Genomic DNA, 19,720 nt, shown 5'->3' with positions numbered 1-19,720 from the left:
TTGGAGCGCACCCTCTCAACCACAAGGTTGCCGGTTCGACTCCCACAAGGGATGGTGGGCTGCGCCCCCTGCAACTAGCAACGGCAACTGATCCTGGACCTGAGCTGCACCCTCCACAACTAAGACTGAAAGGACAACAACTTGAAGCTGAACAGCACCCTCCACAACTAAAATTGAAAGGACAACAACTTGACTTGAAAAAACGTCCTGGAAGTACACACTATTCCCCAATAAAGTCCTGTTCCCCTTCCCCAATAAAAATCTTAAAAAAAAAAAAAAACACCAAATTTTAATATATAACTTTATGGAATAATTTGATACATCCCTCTTTTTCACATTTATTTTTATACTTGCTCTTTAAATAATTTTAGTGTAATTTGCCAGTTCACATTTTTTGGCCTAATTATTCTTTAAATAATTTTAAATGTAACAATTTAGAAAGATCTTGGTAGCTGATTAGAATTATGTTACAGATTCATTGTGTAACACTGGAGCTCCTTTTAATGATCATATCCTGGGGTCTCTGGATCCTATTAATGTCTTTATAATTAAGTTTTCACTATTCAGGTCATGCACATCCCTTGTCTTCATTATTTAAGGTTTTTATGGAAATGTAAGGATGTTGTAAAATAATTAGTTTAAATATATTTTTAAATTAAGTGATGCTGAAATATATGGAAACTTGTATTTGGGTATCATTAATACTATTAAATTTTGAATACATCCTCTACCTATAAAAAGAAGGTAATTATATTGCCTACAAATGTTTTTGCTTTGCAGTATTTTATATTTTAATTTGCATGCCCTATTGTTTGGGGTAGATTGTAATGTTTTTCAATATTTGCTGTGATAGTGGCCATTGTACATTTGCGCTTGAATGAAACAGGAGTAAACCTCTGATTTTGCCATCCTTAGTGGAACTGTACTTACACCGACTAATCCAATTTGTTCATGGTGAATTATTCTGTTACTATTCTACTTTAAAACAGGCCATCCATATTGTAATTTGGATTCCTGCATTTTCAAACAACAAGCATTCAAATTCAATCTTAGAAAAATAAGGTATTTTCATAGCAAGCCATTTCTGAGTGAGGGGGAAATGGTTAGTGGTAAGCAATGCACTTAAATTGCCTTAATGGAACTCGTAGACACAGACAATAGTTTATTGGTTACCAGAGAGTAAGCAGGGAGGGGATTGTAGAAGATGGTAAAGGGGACCAAATACATGGTGATGGAAGGAGAACTGACTCTGGGTGGTGAACACACAATGTGATATATAAATGATGTATTACAGAATTGGACACTTGAAACCTATGTAATTTTACTAACCATTGTCACCCCAATAAATTTTAATTAAAAAAAATACACCACTGGCATTTCTCTCTAGAATTTACTGTCTCTGAATGTGCTTACTATCCACATGACTGAATGCCATCCAGCGACCTCATAATGGGAGTCATCTCTGTCTCTCAGATGGGAGCTGAGATCCTGGGCAATGTCTGACTGCTCTGTGGTTATGCCTTCATTTACTGCACTGCAGGGATGTTAAGGCACAAGGACGTGATTCTCAAGAACCTGATGTTAACCAACTGTTTGGTTCTTCTAAAGGAATTCCTCAGACAATGGCAGCTTTGGGGATGAAATACTTTCTGGATGCTTCAGGGTGCAAACTGGTTTTCTATCTTCATAGAGTGTCTGGGGGTGAGGGGGGATCTCTTGGCACTACCTGTATCTTGAGTGGCTTCCAAGCCATCACCATCAGCCCTAGCAGATCCCAGTGGACAGAGCTCAAGGCCAAAACCCGCAAGTACATTAGATTTTCCATTGTCCTCTGCTGGACCCTTTACATGCTGGTGAATGGTATTGTTCCTCTATATATCACAGACATGAGGGAAAACCAGAACTACATAGAAGAGAGGATTATGGGTACTGCTCCAGGACCATTTCTGACAGAACTATATCCTTATTCAAGTTACTGATATTTTCTTCCATTGATGTGTTGAGTTTGGGGTTGATGGTTTAGGCCAGTGGCTTGATGGTGATTGTCTTGTACAGACATAAGAAGAATGTCCTACACATTCATGGCAAAAATCTCTCCTCAATGCTACCCCGAGACCAGAGCCACCCAGAGCATCCTCATCCTGGTGAATGTGTTTTTCCCCTTTAACTCACTGTCCTCACTCTTTACCCTTAGCATGACTTACTTTGACGAACATGGCTGGTGGCTGGTGAACACCAGCACCCTGATAGCTGCACACTTCCCTACTCTTGAGCCCCTTTGTGCTCATCAGCACAGACAGCCATGTCTCCAGGCTCTGCTTTGCCTGCTGCACAAAACCATTTCTGTAAACTGGTCAGGTCACTATGCACATTAGAATGTATGTCTCTGAATATTGTCTATTTATGAATTCATCCTTTCCTCTCATATATTGAAGCACTTACGGCAGGTCAGGTTGTGGACAGAATCAGGAACTATCTTGTTGATAGACCGAACCTGATCCTAAAATTATTTGCAATTTAGCACATAGCCAGGCATACAAGGAAGATATTCTCACCCCCATTCTGTAGTGCTCATGCCTCATAAGGGGCAGAGCGGAACTGGGGACTGTCCTTGCAGTGTGTCTTCATGTATCCTATCTTCCTTAGGACGCCTGGTAGCTGTGTATGGAGGGTTACAGGCTCAGAATTGATGAGAGCCATCTGTTTTCAGGAGGTGCCAGTAGGTTGCCAGTCATTTGTGGTTTTAATGGTGTATAGCATGAGGCACAGAGGGGCATTTCCTGTACCAGAAGCCCCGGGACAACTCATAGCCATAAGCATCCAGGCTCCAGGAGGCAGGAGAAGAGGCTGCCAAAGCCTCTATAGTGAAGGAGGTTCTCAGAGCACTAGCAGGAGTGCCCGTTTATTTTTATTTGGAAGTAAAATTTGTAATGAGGAATGTGTATGTAGGGGTAGCAAGGAAAAGGTGTATTGTGTCCCTTTGGAGGTGGAAGCAAACTGCAGTCCAGAGGCTGTTGAAATAGGAACTGAACAGACATGTTATTGAAATAGGAACTGAACAAACATGTTATTGAAATAGGAACTGAACAGACATGTTAGCCAAACCTACAAGAGCAAAATATTTACTGGTTGTTGATTGAATAGAATGGGTGATTTTCATAGTATTGGGGATTGGGTACGGGGCCTTGATGGACAGGACCACAGCATTAAGGCTGTAGGAACCCATCAAGAGGTGCCCTTTTCTTCCAGATTTAAGAACAAAGTTGGACTGTAAATGGAGATGCAGTGAGGACAATCACCCCTGTATTAATTAGGTCTCATGTAATATTTTAATCCTTGAAGGTTCTGTTTTAACTTATATAAGGCTATATTGTTTTAACTGGGTGTTCATGGTATCTCATTTATCAGGTCAATTTGTAAGTGTCAAAGAGTTATTTTAATTTTACTTCATTTTTATTGTGTCAGAGCATCTGTGCCCAATATGGGATATTTTAAAACAATGGAGACTATGACTATGGGAAATTGAGGCAAGTCTACAAAAGAAGGCATACCCATTTTCCCTCCATTTTCTATTTGGTCACCTTAAGATTACAGGGGGCACAATGTTTAAATTTAGTGGGCTCCTCAGGTGTAATGGTAATTTGAGCCCCAGTATTAAGTCCATGGAGTTGTCAATTGGTGCATTTTAGCAAATGTTAAAGTTCATTTAGAATCTAGGTTGTAGAGGTACAAAAGCCAATAACCTTTTTATCTTTTTGTTATAGAAATTATTTTAGTATACACATTTAGTATATAAAATTTGGATTTTAATTGGATCAAATCATAAAACATTTTAACTATATATAAAATTTGATATAAAGTGCTATACATGTATACATTATTTAATTACCTTTTGTATCACAGGGTTGGTTTTTAAATCAGTAGGTAATCTATGACTAGCGTTGTTTGCTAGACTGGACATCTGTTTAGTACTTAAGGTTTCAACTTCCCTTTTTCTCTCCCTTGGGCTTCTGGTCATCTAAAGCGCAATCATTTTTCTTTTTCTTTTTCTGTATTTTAGGCTTCAAGCTGCCTGAAGCAGCAATCTTTAGTTTGTCTCAGGCTGATAAGAGGAAGGGTAAGGGGCCTGGTGCCTCCAGCCAACCTCCCCTTGGACAGTCCATTTTCCCTTTTTTTTTCTCTTAAGCAAAATCTTTCAAAATGATTTTAACTCTAGGCAGTCACACTTTTTTTCTTTTTGGTCTCTTGTGTATTCCTTTTCTTTCCCCCTTTTGGGTGGTTACCTGATAAGCTCCTGGTGCTCCTGAGAGGCCTCAGCTGTGAGCAGTGGCCTCCCTTTCCAGGGCGTCCCAAACATCCTCAGAGGCATTGGTAGCTACTTTCAAGAGAGCCATGGGGCGGCATCCTGATTTTGAGACCATTTGGTTTCAAGAAGGAGGCTCTTCGCATGTTAACAGGTAGCAACACTTCAAAGTGGCCAGCACAGTGACAGGGAGGTTTGCCACTTGAGAAATCTCCTCTGGTATTTTAAGAGGAATGAGGTCAAGGTGCTCCTTCCTTTTTTTTTCTTTCTTTTTTTTCATTAAACACTGAGCCACACATCTCCAAGGATGGGATCCTTTATAGCCTATTTGATTGGGGGATGAAGTTTAACAGCAGCAAAGCAAGTAACAACAGAGATTTTCCTTTGAGACAATGCTACATTTGGGTTGCTATGGTTTCCAATGAGGGTGACCAGAGCCACCTGGCCACAGATCCCAACACCAGGACTCTCCACCAACGGAGTACTCTAGACCAGAAGGCCCATGCACTCAACTGCTTACAAGGACGGGAGACCCTAGTAGAGTGCCCAAGTGCCCTTTGACCTCAGCACTGGTGGGTGACCAGAGTGGCCCCCAACAGTCCCCATGGAGGAAGCCTCTCCTTGCTTCCTTTGGGGGTGAGCCTTTGTCTTGAAAATTGGCCAGTGATACTAATCACCTCTTTAGTCACTGCCTGGAACCTAGGGTTAAACCCGCTGTTCAGTGCATCCAGTCAGCCAGCCAAGAGCGGTACAGACAAGGCCATCACTGTGCCAACTGTCCTGTGTATAAAGGTGACTGAGTAACAAGGAAAGGTCACTGCCATTGAAAGAAAAGTTTAATGTTATTCATAGCTCCCCTAGAAATGAGGGCTTGCCACGCAGGACACCAGGACACAGGAAACCACGTTTGGTAAGTGGAAGCAGGAGCAGAAGCCAGGGGACAGCCAAGGCCACAGGCTTTATTTGCGTTTCCCAGGGAAAAGCAAGACAAGGCAGAAGGAACAGTTTAGAATTCTCAAAGTTTTGGTGAGCTTTGGGTTATAGGTCCTTATACCTGGTAAGAAGGTTGCCTTGTATCTGGTCCTGGCATGACCAAGGCTGAGGAATATTGCCCCCTGGGGTGTGTGGGCCAGACAGAGAAGGTCTGGCTCTGGACTGGTTAATTTGCTTATCAAAAGCCCTGGGGGGGGGGGGAAGCATGCTCCCCGCAGGGCCCTGTGCTATTTTTAAGAACTCTCCCAGGGAGGGGCACTCTCCCCAGCCAGAAAGGTTTAAGATGTCCAAACATCAAAATGTACAGAAAATAAAAAATGACTAATAGTGTCATTCCTCTTGGATAAACTTTACCATCCAAATTCACTATTTAGCTTCCACAGTGATGCCGAATGTACGTCTCTCTCTCGAAATGATGAAAATTAAGACACGGTATGAGGTCTGCGGGAAAGGAGAAAAGCCCATCTTAGTAAAATGCTCCTACAGAGATGGTACCACTTTCAAAGGGTCTGCTCCTAATTGCAAATCATGCTCTCAAAAGACCAAAAACATGCACATACAAACAACTGTTACAGACCGCTGAATGCCCACTCAGAAGCTGTGAGTAAAACAATCTCCTTGCTCTTCATTTCCTGTGAAGCTCTTAGAATGGACACTGAGGTTCAATGTGTGTGGTCAGCCCTGAAGGAGAACAATCCAGAGAGATTAGAGGAAGCACAAGGAGACTCCAGGCAGCCCTAAAACAAGTACTTGAGGTGACACATACCTCTGGGGCCCTCAAAATATGTCCATTCTGCCTGTCAGTGTGTTCCAATCCCAGAAATACAATTGGTTTTTCATATTGTCGTGCGGGAGACCCTGCTCGCTGCGCCATTTGTCGTGCAGGGCGACCTGCGGGGTCTCTGCTCCCGCTCCCCATACAAGAACGCAGGATATGGTGAGGCCAAAAAGGAACACCCACGGAGCCATAGGTAGGGGAGTCATACCACTATATTCTCTCTGGCGGCACTATACTCTCACTGGAGGCTGGATCCACACTCCGCAAACCGCCATCCACACTTGCCAGCCCAGCCACCATCTTCTTGCTAGCCCCCATTCTTTCTCTCTTCTCCTTCTCTAGCATAGCCACAGCAGTTATATTAGTGGCCAATGGCTCACTGGTTACAGCTGACGGCCAACTAGCCACAGCTGATGGCCATGCAATCACAGTTGATGGCCATTTACTACCTGAGCCAGCACCTGTCTATGTGAGGCCGAGAGCCTGGAAACTACTTTCTGGGGCTCTGCCCCCACACATATACTTGTTGCATTCTCTTGAGATATTCCTTCTAAGAATGCGACTTTATCTAGGAAGTCCAGTGCATTTGGTCAACCATGAAAGAAAGAATGACAGGTTATAAAGTAAACACGGAGGAAGAGATGGTACCACCTTCAAAGGGTCTGCTGAACCATGTGGTCCAAGTGGCAGGACTGCCTTCACCCCAGCAGAGCCCTTTCCTGCTCTAGGACCCACTGATGCTGGCGTCTTCCACGTCACCTCGGTGGATGAACAGTATTCCTAGTTCAGGAAAAGTTTCTCGAAATCAAAGAAGCCTACCAGGCACTACTTTCTTTTTTTCTTGCACAGAGATTCAAGAACCACAGTCTCTGTGGGGTATTTGTGTATCTGTGTCCTCATACCTACTTTGTGTCAATACATCTTATACCTCTCAGGTGCCAGGTGTGCTTTATTTATACTGCTTGTGTGCATACACATTTTGTTGTGGATGTGGTGTATGCATGTGTCCGGGCTGTGTGGAGAATGTCAGCATCCTACATGGTGTCACACGTGTTCCCAGGCTGTATGTGAGGTATCCCCAGGATGTGCTAAGGACTGTCAATATGACATCCGCCACACAGGGTCCCCAAATCTGACTGTCTCCAGGCTGCACTGCAATGTCACCACCATCCACCCATCCCATCCAATACTTGAATGCATTTCCAGGTTGTGCCACTGACACATACCTGTCTGCTGGGACCAGATCTCAATCACTCATCAATATCTAGTGCACAGGATAATGGGGGTGAGGGTGAGCATGTTAATAGAATGAGATGCAATGAGGCAAATTGAGCATGCTGCAAACTGTGATGGACACAGCTAATCATTTCAAGTAAATAATAAAAAAGAGGTAAGTGCCTATAAGTTAACAGACTTACGAGACAGACATTTTGTATACTGACTGCATTTAGTCTGCCTTAAAGAAAAAAGTTTTGAGAAAATTGACAAAATTCAGCACTGATAACACATTTATCATATTTTAAAATATTTTTATTTTGTGTGAGAAAGTTATTGGCATTATGAAAAAGCGCTAGCATTGTAGGAAAGCATTAAGAAGGTATGCATTAAATGACATGATGTCTGGGTTTTCTAAGTAAAATACCCCACTAATGTACATGAGGAGAAATGAAACAAGATTCTATAAATAATGATGGAAGATTGGGGAAGGGTTTATGAGTCTTCATAAGACAGTATTTCCCACTTTTGTGCATATTTGAAAATAGCCATTACAAAAGGTAGACCATGTCCTTATACCAGTAATTTTATGTTGAGAACAATGAGTTTAAAAAGGGCACAAGGATACTTTTTTTGTACCAAAATTACATTTAAAATGTGCATTAAAGTCAACTGTACATCAATTAAACAGTTTAAGCTACAAATACTCAAACATCAACACTCCCTAATCATTTCACTAAATTTTGGTATATCTATGTTCCTGAGGTTTTTTGTGGCTCCTGGATCAATAAGGTGGAAATAGAATGGTGTGCTACCGCCAACTCTTTAGGTAAGCAGTTTGAAACTGGCACGGTGGAAGTATTTACCCCAAGGACATTAGCAAACACACAATTTAGGGCTTGATTTATTGTATTGTTTAATACAATATATTGCATGTTTACTTCTAGAAAAGTAATGAAGAATATGTTAATACCGTAATGCTGATAAAACTTAACAGTACATGGTATAGATGGCCATTATATTGTGCAGACCACACACAAAAAATGACTAAATATTTTTCCACTATTCAAAAACAATTATTTCATGTGCAGAAAATAAGTTGTTCTCATCAGTGAAGAATGAGTAAAATTCCAACATGTCTGTTGTTTCATTGTCTCATTACTAAAAGGCAATAGCCAAATGTCATAAAATAGAAAACAGGCCAAAGATAAGAACAGGCATTTTACTAAAGAAGACAAACACGTTGCAAATACATAATATAATGCTCAACATCATAAATCCTTAGGGAAAGACAATTAAAACCAGTAAGATACCACCAGACACTTATTTTAAAAGAGCAAAAATTAAAAAGTGATCTTACCAGGTCACTTACAAGGATGTAAAGGAACTGGAAGTCTCACAAACCATTGGTGGGAATGCAGAGACAACCATTTTAGATTATAGCTCGGCAATTTCTTAAAGTTAGATATTCACCTACCCCATGACTCAGACATTGCATTCTGAGTTATTAATATAAATGAAACATATGCCCATATAAAGAATTATAAACAAATGTTCCTATCAGCTTTATTTTTAATAGCTAACACTTGAAATAACCCACATGTCTAGAAACAGATGAATGGATAAACATAGTTGACTATACACAGAAAAGAAAGCTATTCAGAAATAAGAATGAAATATTAGGGGCTGGCCCAGTGGCTCAGGTGGTTGGAGCACCATGTTCCTAACACCGCGGTCACCGGTTTGATTCCCACATGGGCCAGTGAGCTGCGCCCTCTACAGCAAAGATTATGAACAATGGCTCTCCCTGGAGCTGGGCTGCTGTGAGCAGCCAGAGGTCGGGGTGGGTTGGAGTGAGCTACCATGTGCTGCTATGAGCGGCCAGCAGCCAGTGAGAGCTGTCGTGAGCTGCTGTGAGCAGACGACCGACGCCTAGCAACTGACTTCTTCAGCCTGGGGGAAGACAAGGCTCATAATACCACCAGCATGGGTCAGGGCACTGTGTCCTACACAACTAGACTGAGAATCAATGGCTTGAACCAGAGTGGGGGAGTGGGGAGGAGAGATGGAAGAAGGGGAAAAAAAAAAAAAATACTCATACAAACACCATTTATGAATCTCGGTAACTTATGCGGCATCAATGAAACCAGAAAGAGTAAACACTTTGTGATCAGTCATGAATTTCTAGGAAATGCAATCAATTTTAAAGGAACATAAATAATCCATGGTTTCCTGGAAGGCTGAGTAGAGATTATAAAAGGGCATGAGAAAAATATGCAAGTGACAGATATGACCATGTTAATGGTCTCATGAGTTTATACATGTCAAAACTTATCAAGTTGTATACTTTAAATACGTACAATTTATCCTGTTAATTATACCTTAATACAACTTTAAAAAATGGTTCACAATAAAATCTAAATCTAGCACTCTTCAGAAATCAGGTTTGGCAACTCTGTATTGACTCCACTATCTCACTCATGCCTTGAGGGACAGCCATCCTCTCCTTGGTGGCAGGAAATACTGGCAAACAATGAAGGCCATTTCCACCTGAGTCAAGAATGCTGGCTGAGTCACCAAAGTCACATCCCTAGACTAGAGGACCTCCCTCCTCTCCAACCTTTTGGCCTTGAGGTGAACAGCTCAGTCTACGGGAATTCACAAAACCCTAAAACCATTTTGTCTGACAATGACTTCAGCTACACAAGATAAACATACCTGGAAGTCCCAAGATTTGGGGGCATGCTCGAAACTGGTACTGTGGATGCATCTTTAGAAGAGGCACATATCACGCAGTTTGCTACAGTCTCCTCCACTCTATTGACCCCATGTTTCTGTACCAGTTACGGTCTCCATTGCCCATGGAGTCTTACAATTAGTGACACTAGCATACTGAATTCTGGGTATCAGGACATGTGGCTCCTTTGCAGAACCTTGGATTAGATTTCCCTCAACAGTGCTGGACATTATGTTCTGTCCTCTGTGAGCAAGATGAAAATTATGTCGACTCCGGAAGCACTGGAGGTGTCACAACTACCCCTTCCTCAGGGTGACCTCTGGCATCCAGGAAACATTTTAAGACCACAATGCAGTCTTTCCTAGGAGGCTCTGGCAGCAATGCAAACTAGGCCAAACTGGAGGACCGCCATCATACTGTCCCCTGAGGCACAGTTTGGATCCTCACAAAATGTTTCCCCTTCAAGTTGGCAGTCCTATTGTGCTCTCAAACTACCCACATAGTGAACAGAGTCCAAGATTAAAGGTGCTTAAACGAAAAGGCCCTTATTGCACAAACCAGAAAAATGAGCAACAGGAAGTTTCTGATTTGGTAACTTGGAAGCTGGAAAACTTCATCACAAGCACTACCTGAGACCAACAATGTCCCTGAAAAAGCTAGTCCTCCTCTGAAAGCCACCAGCAGAACTCAGAGTTCTCTGGGCCAGCATAGGGTCAGGTCCATGCCCTAACTTGTCAGAAAGAAGGGCTCAGGACACTCAGGATTTCCTGCAACAAAAGGGAGAGCAGAGGTTTGCTTCCTTGAGCTGGTTAGGGTGGTGGCTAATGCACGGTGTGTGGACCTGCCAGGTGATAGAGGTGAAATGGCTTCTGCCACAGAAATTGCCAGTAACATAAATCTGGCTAGGACCCCAGGACACATTAAACCCACTTCCCCCATAACCAAAACTTATAGGTAATCTCCAGTCTGTGGATGTCTGGATATATGAGTTAATTCAAGCAGACAGCTCCTCTCAGAGGCTTTCCTCCAACACTGTTATACTAAGGAAAGAGCCTTTCTCCAGTGTGAACTCTTTGGTGTTGACTGAGGTCAGATTTGCAGCTAAACAATTTCCCACATTCATTGCATGTGAGCTCTCCTATGTCGAAGGAGGCCAGAGCTCTGGCTAAAAGATCTCCCACATTCACTGCACTCATAAGGCTTTGTTTGCTCCAGTGTGAACTGTCCGGTGTCGAATGAGGTGGGTTTTGCGGCTAAAGAATTTCCCACATTCACTACATTCATGAGGCCTTTCTCCAGTGTGAGTTTGCTGATGCTGAACAAGTCTGTATTTGCAGCTAAAGGTTTTCCCACATTTGCTGCACTCATCAAGCCCTTCTCCAGTACAGACTCTCTGGTGGGGAAGTGGGTGTGTGTTGCTGAAAACTCTCCTGCTTTCAATCCATTTGTCATGACTTTTTCCACCGTTAAAGGGCTCCCCACACTTGATGGTGCTATGTGGCTTCTCACCATCAGGAGTGACCTGATGCTGGAGAAGGCCCGAGGTAGCTAGAAAGTCCTTTCCATCCTCCCCACAGGTGAATGGCTTCCCTGACACGTGGAATCTGCAGCTTGTCATACACGAGGCTCTGTCCATATCCATTTTGAAGATTTTCTTTCCAGTGCCATGCTTTTGGTGCTGGTGAATGTTTTTACTGAACCAGAAACCTCTGGATGCCGCACCTAAGTATGACTCCTGCCCAGGACATGGTGCTTGGAGCTCAGTCAGATGTAAAATGTCTTTTAAGACTGCGACACACTCTTCACAGGGGTGAGTCTTCTGGATGGATGGACCTGCCTTTGGAATCCTGACCTGTGAGTCTCCTATAGAAACACTCGGCTCAGAAGGTAACTTGTCATCCTCGGCACCATACCAATAGTCTGAAAGAAGAGAAATGCTTATAAAGTGCATGTTAACTTTGCTGGGAGGAGGAAGTCCCATCGAAAGTTTCTGTCATACACATACATTCAAACCAAAGAATGAATCCATGGGATGTTTTTCAGTATGAGGCAGCAATTTGAAGGGAGGGCTACTTTGTAGTACTGAGATTCTGGGGAGACTTTCAGGTACAAAAGCCAGAAGTATGGGGTGCCACACAGAGAGGAGAGCCAGATAAAATGACAAATCAGAAAAGTGTGAAGTGTATGAAATAAAGTATAGATATTATGTGTGAAGTGGATGAAATAAAGTATAGATATTATGTGTCCAGTGGATGAAATAAAGTATAGATATTATGTGTGAAGTGGATGAAATAAAGTATAGATATTATGTGTGAAGTGGATGAAATAAAGTATAGATATTATGTGTGAAGTGGATGAAATAAAGTATAGATATTATGTGTGAAGTGGATGAAATAAAGTATAGATATTATGTGTGAAGTGGATGAAATAAAGTATAGATATTATGTGTGAAGTGGATGAAATAAAGTATAGATATTATGTGTGAAGTGGATGAAATAAAGTATAGATATTATGTGTGAAGTGGATGAAATAAAGTATAGATATTATGTGTGAAGTGGATGAAATAAAGTATAGATATTATGTGTGAAGTGGATGAAATAAAGTATAGATATTATGTGTGAAGTGGATGAAATAAAGTATAGATATTATGTGTGAAGTGGATGAAATAAAGTATAGATATTATGTGTGAAGTGGATGAAATAAAGTATAGATATTATGTGTGAAGTGGATGAAATAAAGTATAGATATTATGTGTGAAGTGGATGAAATAAAGTATAGATATTATGTGTGAAGTGGATGAAATAAAGTATAGATATTATGTGTGAAGTGGATGAAATAAAGTATAGATATTATGTGTGAAGTGGATGAAATAAAGTATAGATATTATGTGTGAAGTGGATGAAATAAAGTATAGATATTATGTGTGAAGTGGATGAAATAAAGTATAGATATTATGTGTGAAGTGGATGAAATAAAGTATAGATATTATGTGTGAAGTGGATGAAATAAAGTATAGATATTATGTGTGAAGTGGATGAAATAAAGTATAGATATTATGTGTGAAGTGGATGAAATAAAGTATAGATATTATGTGTGAAGTGGATGAAATAAAGTATAGATATTATGTGTGAAGTGGATGAAATAAAGTATAGATATTATGTGTGAAGTGGATGAAATAAAGTATAGATATTATGTGTGAAGTGGATGAAATAAAGGATTTCCCGCATTCACTGCACTCATAAGGCCTTTCTCCAGTGTGAATTCTTTGATGTTGAATGAGGTCAGATTTCTGGCTAAAAGATCTCCCACATTCAATGCACTTATAGGGCTTTTCTCCAGTATGAACTCTCCAGTGTCGAATGAGGTGGGTTTTGCGGCTAAAGAACTTCCCACATTCACCACACTCATAAGTCCTTTCTCCAATGTGAGTTTGCTGATGCTGAACAAGTCTGTATTTGCAGCTAAAGGTTTTCCCACATTTGCTGCACTCATCAAGCCCTTCTCCAGTACAGACTCTCTGGTGGGGAAGTGGGTGTGTGTTGCTGAAAACTCTCCTGCTTTCAATCCATTTGTCATGACTTTTTCCACCGTTAAAGGGCTCCCCACACTTGATGGTGCTATGTGGCTTCTCACCATCAGGAGTGACCTGATGCTGGAGAAGGCCCGAGGTAGCTAGAAAGTCCTTTCCATCCTCCCCACAGGTGAATGGCTTCCCTGACACGTGGAATCTGCAGCTTGTCATACACGAGGCTCTGTCCATATCCATTTTGAAGATTTTCTTTCCAGTGCCATGCTTTTGGTGCTGGTGAATGTTTTTACTGAACCAGAAACCTCTGGATGCCGCACCTAAGTATGACTCCTGCCCAGGACATGGTGCTTGGAGCTCAGTCAGATGTAAAATGTCTTTTAAGACTGCGACACACTCTTCACAGGGGTGAGTCTTCTGGATGGATGGACCTGCCTTTGGAATCCTGACCTGTGAGTCTCCTATAGAAACACTCGGCTCAGAAGGTAACTTGTCATCCTCGGCACCATACCAATAGTCTGAAAGAAGAGAAATGCTTATAAAGTGCATGTTAACTTTGCTGGGAGGAGGAAGTCCCATCGAAAGTTTCTGTCATACACATACATTCAAACCAAAGAATGAATCCATGGGATGTTTTTCAGTATGAGGCAGCAATTTGAAGGGAGGGCTACTTTGTAGTACTGAGATTCTGGGGAGACTTTCAGGTACAAAAGCCAGAAGTATGGGGTGCCACACAGAGAGGAGAGCCAGATAAAATGACAAATCAGAAAAGTGTGAAGTGTATGAAATAAAGTATAGATATTATGTGTGAAGTGGATGAAATAAAGTATAGATATTATGTGTGTCCAGTGGTACTTGTACCAAAACACTAGTGTACACAAGGCAGATTTCTGGTATGATCTGAACACAGATCTGAGATCATCTTGCCATGTCTACCCTGTGACTCAGGGCTCTCCTCCCCAAACTCCGAGTTGGGTAAGGACCTGAATGAAGCAAGTCCTTAGGGAAAGACAGGATTTGTGAGTAGTCAAAAATGATCCAGAGCAACTCAGGAAACAACAAACTACAGGAAAAAAGTAATATTACAATCAAATTTCAAAGGCAGGTCTTTCAAGAAAGGACCATGGACCACGTAATTAGTAACTGTGACAATGCTTACAATTCCTGATACAGGTATTCACAAGGAAATGTTAGCTGGAAGAGGACAGAATCTGGGGCACAAGGTGCCATCAACACAGTCATCCTGCCATGGACAGGGAAAGGTGAAATCCATTAGGCTGACTGCCAAACACCTAACTCCCAGGCCCTTACCTGCACACCTAGGGTTGCTTGAGGAGTGCACATGATTCAGCGCTGGCACCCACAGCACATGTGCCAAGGGAGTGGCGAAGCCAGAAGAGCCAATAGCCTGGCTGTGGAAAGGGCAGAGCTGCCTCTGGGATAGGGGAAAGAGAGAGACCAGATACGGACATTGAGAGGAATGTGAAGGTCTTACCCAAGGATGCTGTAAGTGCAAAATTCTCTAGCATCACATCACGGTACAGGAACCTCTGAGCCTCATCAAGGAGGCCCCACTCCTCCTGGCAGAAATAAATGGCCACATCTTCAAAGGTGACACAGCCCTGCCATGATGAGGACAGTTCATTGCATGATCAGCTTCTCTCCCCAAGTTCATCCACTCACTTATCCCCTGCTCACCCACTTCCCAATTTTCCCACCTCAGAGGAGATATCAGGCCCTGGTGCTGCTGCTGTGTACTCTCTTCTCATGGTCCCTCTGATCACTGTACCCATCTACAGCAACATTATTATCTCTGAGCTCTGGGCCTGCATGCAGGGAAGCACTCCCCCTTGTCAGGTCATTCTCCTAGGATGCCCCAGATCATGCCTCCCAGACACAACCAAGGGTATTGGCTCCTTTTTCACCCTATGTCCTCAATGCTCGGGCCCTCAGGCCACCAGTTCTCACTCCCTCTCCACATGAACATCACTTTATACCACATCTCTCTGAGTCACACCTCTACCCTACCCTGCAGCATAGGCATCTCCCTGTCTTTCCCACATGTCACCCAACACATGGCATATAGATAGTGCCTGGCAAATTCAGACAGGATCCAGTACTACCCCAAACCTGCCATGGTCCTCAATGCCATCAGCAGCCCAGAATCCTGCTGTACAGGTCTCCCTGCCTGACTCTGCTCCTTGTTTCAACCTTACCCACCCAGAACCACTTGTAGATCTCAGGTTCTTACTGTGTTTCCCCGAAAATAAGACTTAGCCAGACCATCAGCTCTAATGCGTCTTTTGGAGCAATGTATATATCCTCCCAAAATTCATATGTTAAGACCTAACCCCTGATGTGATGGTATTTAAAGATGGGTAATTGGTTAATTAATCAGTTTTAGATTGGGTCAGGAGGGTGAGACCCACATGATAGGATTAGCATGCTTATGTGAAGAGAAAAACATCTCTTGTTCTCTCCACTCACACCAAGGTCATGTGAGAATACAGCTATCTCCAAGACAGGAAGAGTTCCTCACCAGGAACAGAATCTGCCAGCTGTTTGATTTTGGACTGTCCAGCCCCAGAACTGTGAGAAATAAAGGTATTTTGTTTTAGCTGCCCAAGCTGACTAAGACACAAGCTCTACCCTGGTCCACACAGTACTATCCACCACCTTTCGCAGATGTCCATCCTGTACCCATCCCCAAAGCCCCAGACCTGCATGTCTAGCTGCTCACTTAATACGCCTACTCGTATACTTAACATAGTCAAAGCAAAACTCCTAATATCCTGAATGAAAAGTAATCCTACTACCGACTTCCACATCCCAGTTGATAGAGTTTCCATCCTTTCAGCTCCCAAACCCAAAAACCTTACAGTCATCCCTGACTTCTACTATTTTCTCTCTCCCCTTCCAAGTCAGAAAATCAGAGCAGATCTACTGAAAAAACTGATTCAGAATCCAAGCATTTCTACACATCCTAGTCCACACCACATTGGTCCACATCACCAACACTCATCTGGACTACTGCATTAGCCTCCTCCCTGGTCTTCCTACCACCTTCTTAAACCCTCAGTCTGTTCTCCATGCTGTAGCCACAGGGAGCCTGATGAGGGGTTTGCCAGATCACCTCCCTCCTCTGCTCCAAACCTCCATTGTTCCCATCACTTCCAAATTAGACACCCAACTTCTCAAGGAGCTGTCCCAGGCCTGACTCCTGTACTGTTGCACTCTGTTCCCATGATGAAAAGAAATTTGAGGTTCCCTTGTACCAGTTCAGTCATACTTCCAAGAGTCTAAACATACTGGTACCTATATCTGGGGCAACCTGCCTTCATACCTCATCCAATTGGTTGCTAGTAATAGGTACCCTCAGCCTGGTCTGAGGATCCTGGGCTTAAGATTTGTTCAGAGTCCCCAGGCCTAAGGGCTGGTAGAGTGATAGGTGAAGAGTGCAGGGATCATGAGTGGGATCAGGACCAGTGAGGTTCTGGAACACCCTCCACTCACTCACCTCTGTAGGAGCCATATGTGCTTTTGTACTTATAATAATAATAATCTGTGTGAAGAGAGAGGTTCTGAGGGGCAGGGTTCAATGGGCTCTGGACAAAGCCCCCTTTGCCTCCTATTATCATTCCCTTTCCAGTTTGTTCCTCTGAGCAGCTTTTGGAAAACGTTTTAAAGCTTAATTCAGGCGTAGCCTTTTCTGTTCACAACTTTCTATGGATCCCAGCGTCCTGACAATGGCAGCCTGTTACCCAGGGGCACTTTGACCCACACTCTCTGTTCCATGCAGATACGAGACAGAGCCCAGATTTCCCAAATCTTCCCGGCTCAGTCGACCCTCCGTGTCTTTACTCGGCCGGCCCCTCTGCCTGTAACCCTTTCCTACACCCCGTCACACCGGATGTCACCCACGAGTGCCTCACTGTCCTAGACGCCGGGGCTTAGGCTGCAGGATGTGAACAGGCGCCCCGCACCCGGGGCTTTAGGATTCGGGTGGGGTGAGGGAGGTGAGGATCCGGGGGACACGCACTCACCTGAGCCGGGTCCCTCAACGCGGCCGCCGCCATCCGACTCTGTCGGCGGAGCAGGGCCGGGAGCGGCGGGAGATCCGGACCGAGACCTGGCAGCAGAGTCTCCGCAGCCCAGTGCCTCAGACCCGCCTCTTTGCAGCAGAGACAACTCCTCCCGTGCCTCCTCGGTCCGTCACCTCAAATATGACCCAGCGCTCCTCAGTCTGTGAAGTACACAGACCCACCGGCCACCAAAACGACCGCCACGCGGAAAACGCCGGAAGTCCCGCCCCAACGCGATGCGCACGCAGGGAATCACTCTCACCTAACCATTCTTTGACTTAATGACGCTAGCGTCCGGCGCAGAGTCTTCTGGGTAATGTAGTTCTCACAGCAGCAAAGGTCCAGGAGACGGGATCCCCTCACCTGGACATCCAGGTGAAATTGGCACCACGAGAAATGCCGGGAAGTGTCTCTAACCTCAAGGGGAGGAGGAGGAGGGGTTTCGCTTCTTCCTTAAGGGGTCGTACTCAACACTTGACTAAGGGTGTGTTGTCTGCAACTGATTACGTAAGTGTTTAGTGACATTATTTCAGACTTTGAAGCTTAACATACCGCGTGGAGTCTGAAAATATTATTTCAGGTGCTCCCAATGACTGTAAATCCAAAGGGATGTTTCATTGAATAGAGTCACTTGGACACAAAATGTATCCACTCTTAACTGGACCCAAATAAACTTTTTTTTTTCTCTTCAAGTGCCTGGAGCCTGACATGTTAGAATCAGTTTTGTGACTTTCAGTATGTTGGGTGAAGAACAAGAGAGAAAGACTCCACACAGGGACAGGACAGAGAAGTGAGAGGTGGGACAGTGCAGCCTTATCCAGCAAGCGCAGGAGCCCACAGTTCCCTAGCATCACATGTCGGGGACAGAGTCAGTGCAGTTTCCAGGCTCTTGGCCTCACATGGAAAGGTGCTGGCTCTGGTAGTAAATGGCCATCAACTGTGATGGACAGCCATCAGCTGTGGCTAGTTGGCTGTCAAATGCAACCAGTGAGCCACTGGCCACTAATATAACTGCCGTGGCTATGCTGGCAGCGGATGGTGGCTGAGCTAGCAAGCACGGATTGCAGTTAGCAAGTGAGGTTGGTTGGCAGAAAAGCGGTCGGCGGGTTGCGGATGGTGTGGCTCCTGTATCCTGTGTCTCCAATCCAGCTACCAGCAAGAATACAGTGTATGACTCCCCTATATATGGTTCTGTGGGTGTTCCTTTTTGGCCTCACCATATCCTGTGTTCTTATGCGGGGAGTGGGAGCTGAGACCCTGCATGACACCCTGCATGACAACATTCTAGTACTAGGTACTCTGGGCCAGGTCTAACAGTTCACATTTTTCCCAGGTGAAGGTTACAGTCATATCACCAATGCCTGGAAAGTCAGAGGCAGTAAGTGTAACGGTGACCCCGTATCTTTTGTTTTTGAAATTTGGACCTCTGATGTAATTCGATTTGACAATGGTTTGGCTTGGGACTTTCTCAAAGTTTTTATTTTCTTTCCTTTCTTTGCTTTCCCCTCCTCCTACCAAACCTCGATGATTATGTTTACTGTGCATTTACTATGTATTCCAGTTTCAATGGTTCTGTTTACTTCAGACCAGTGTGTACACCTGACCTGATAATTTGGGAGGGGTTTTTGCATCTGTATGGGATTCACTCCTGACCCTGGGGCAGACCAGCCTCTAGGAAGTGCTTTTTCCTGAAGTTCCTATCCAACTGCTCCTTCCTTTGTTCTGCTCCTCCTTATGTGTCTATAAAACCTATGGCAGTATTAAGAGTGGGAAGGCAGTCTTTGTGACAGGGAGTACACTGCCTTCCCTTAATGCTGGCATTTTGGAATAAAACATGCTTTTCTTTCCACCAAACTCACCTGTGGAGACAGAGCCAGGAGTGCAGTTTCCAGGCTCTCGGCCTCACATGGAAAGGCACTGGCTCAGGTAGTAAATGGCCATCAATTGTGATTGGATGGCCATCAGCTGTGGCTAGTTGGCCATCAGCTGTAACCAGTGAGCCACTGGCCACTAATATAACTGCCGTGGCTACGCTTGCAGAAAATGGGGGCTAGCAAGAAGATGGTGGCTGAGCTAGCAAGCAGCG

At 43.7% G+C, this 19,720-nt stretch overlaps 1 protein-coding gene across 1 annotated transcript; it reads right to left on the bottom strand.

Moving 5' to 3' along the window:
- Nucleotides 1-11,218: 11,218 nt before the first annotated feature.
- LOC109437599 (uncharacterized) lies at nucleotides 11,219-17,854 on the bottom strand. The gene is made up of 4 exons (XM_074315868.1): nucleotides 17,596-17,854; nucleotides 14,864-14,987; nucleotides 13,234-14,070; nucleotides 11,219-11,946 (listed from the first exon to the last, which is right to left on the bottom strand). The coding sequence occupies exons 1-4, from the start codon at nucleotides 17,626-17,628 to the stop codon at nucleotides 11,219-11,221; spliced, it is 1,722 nt and encodes a 573-aa protein (XP_074171969.1). The 5' UTR covers nucleotides 17,629-17,854.
- Nucleotides 17,855-19,720: the final 1,866 nt, after the last annotated feature.

The sequence above is a fragment of the Rhinolophus sinicus genome, linkage group LG11, assembly GCF_036562045.2.
Source record: "Rhinolophus sinicus isolate RSC01 linkage group LG11, ASM3656204v1, whole genome shotgun sequence".
Taxonomy (NCBI): domain Eukaryota; kingdom Metazoa; phylum Chordata; class Mammalia; order Chiroptera; family Rhinolophidae; genus Rhinolophus; species Rhinolophus sinicus.
The sequence above is the reverse complement of the archived record's forward strand: the minus strand, read 5'-3'. Positions and strand labels throughout refer to the sequence as shown.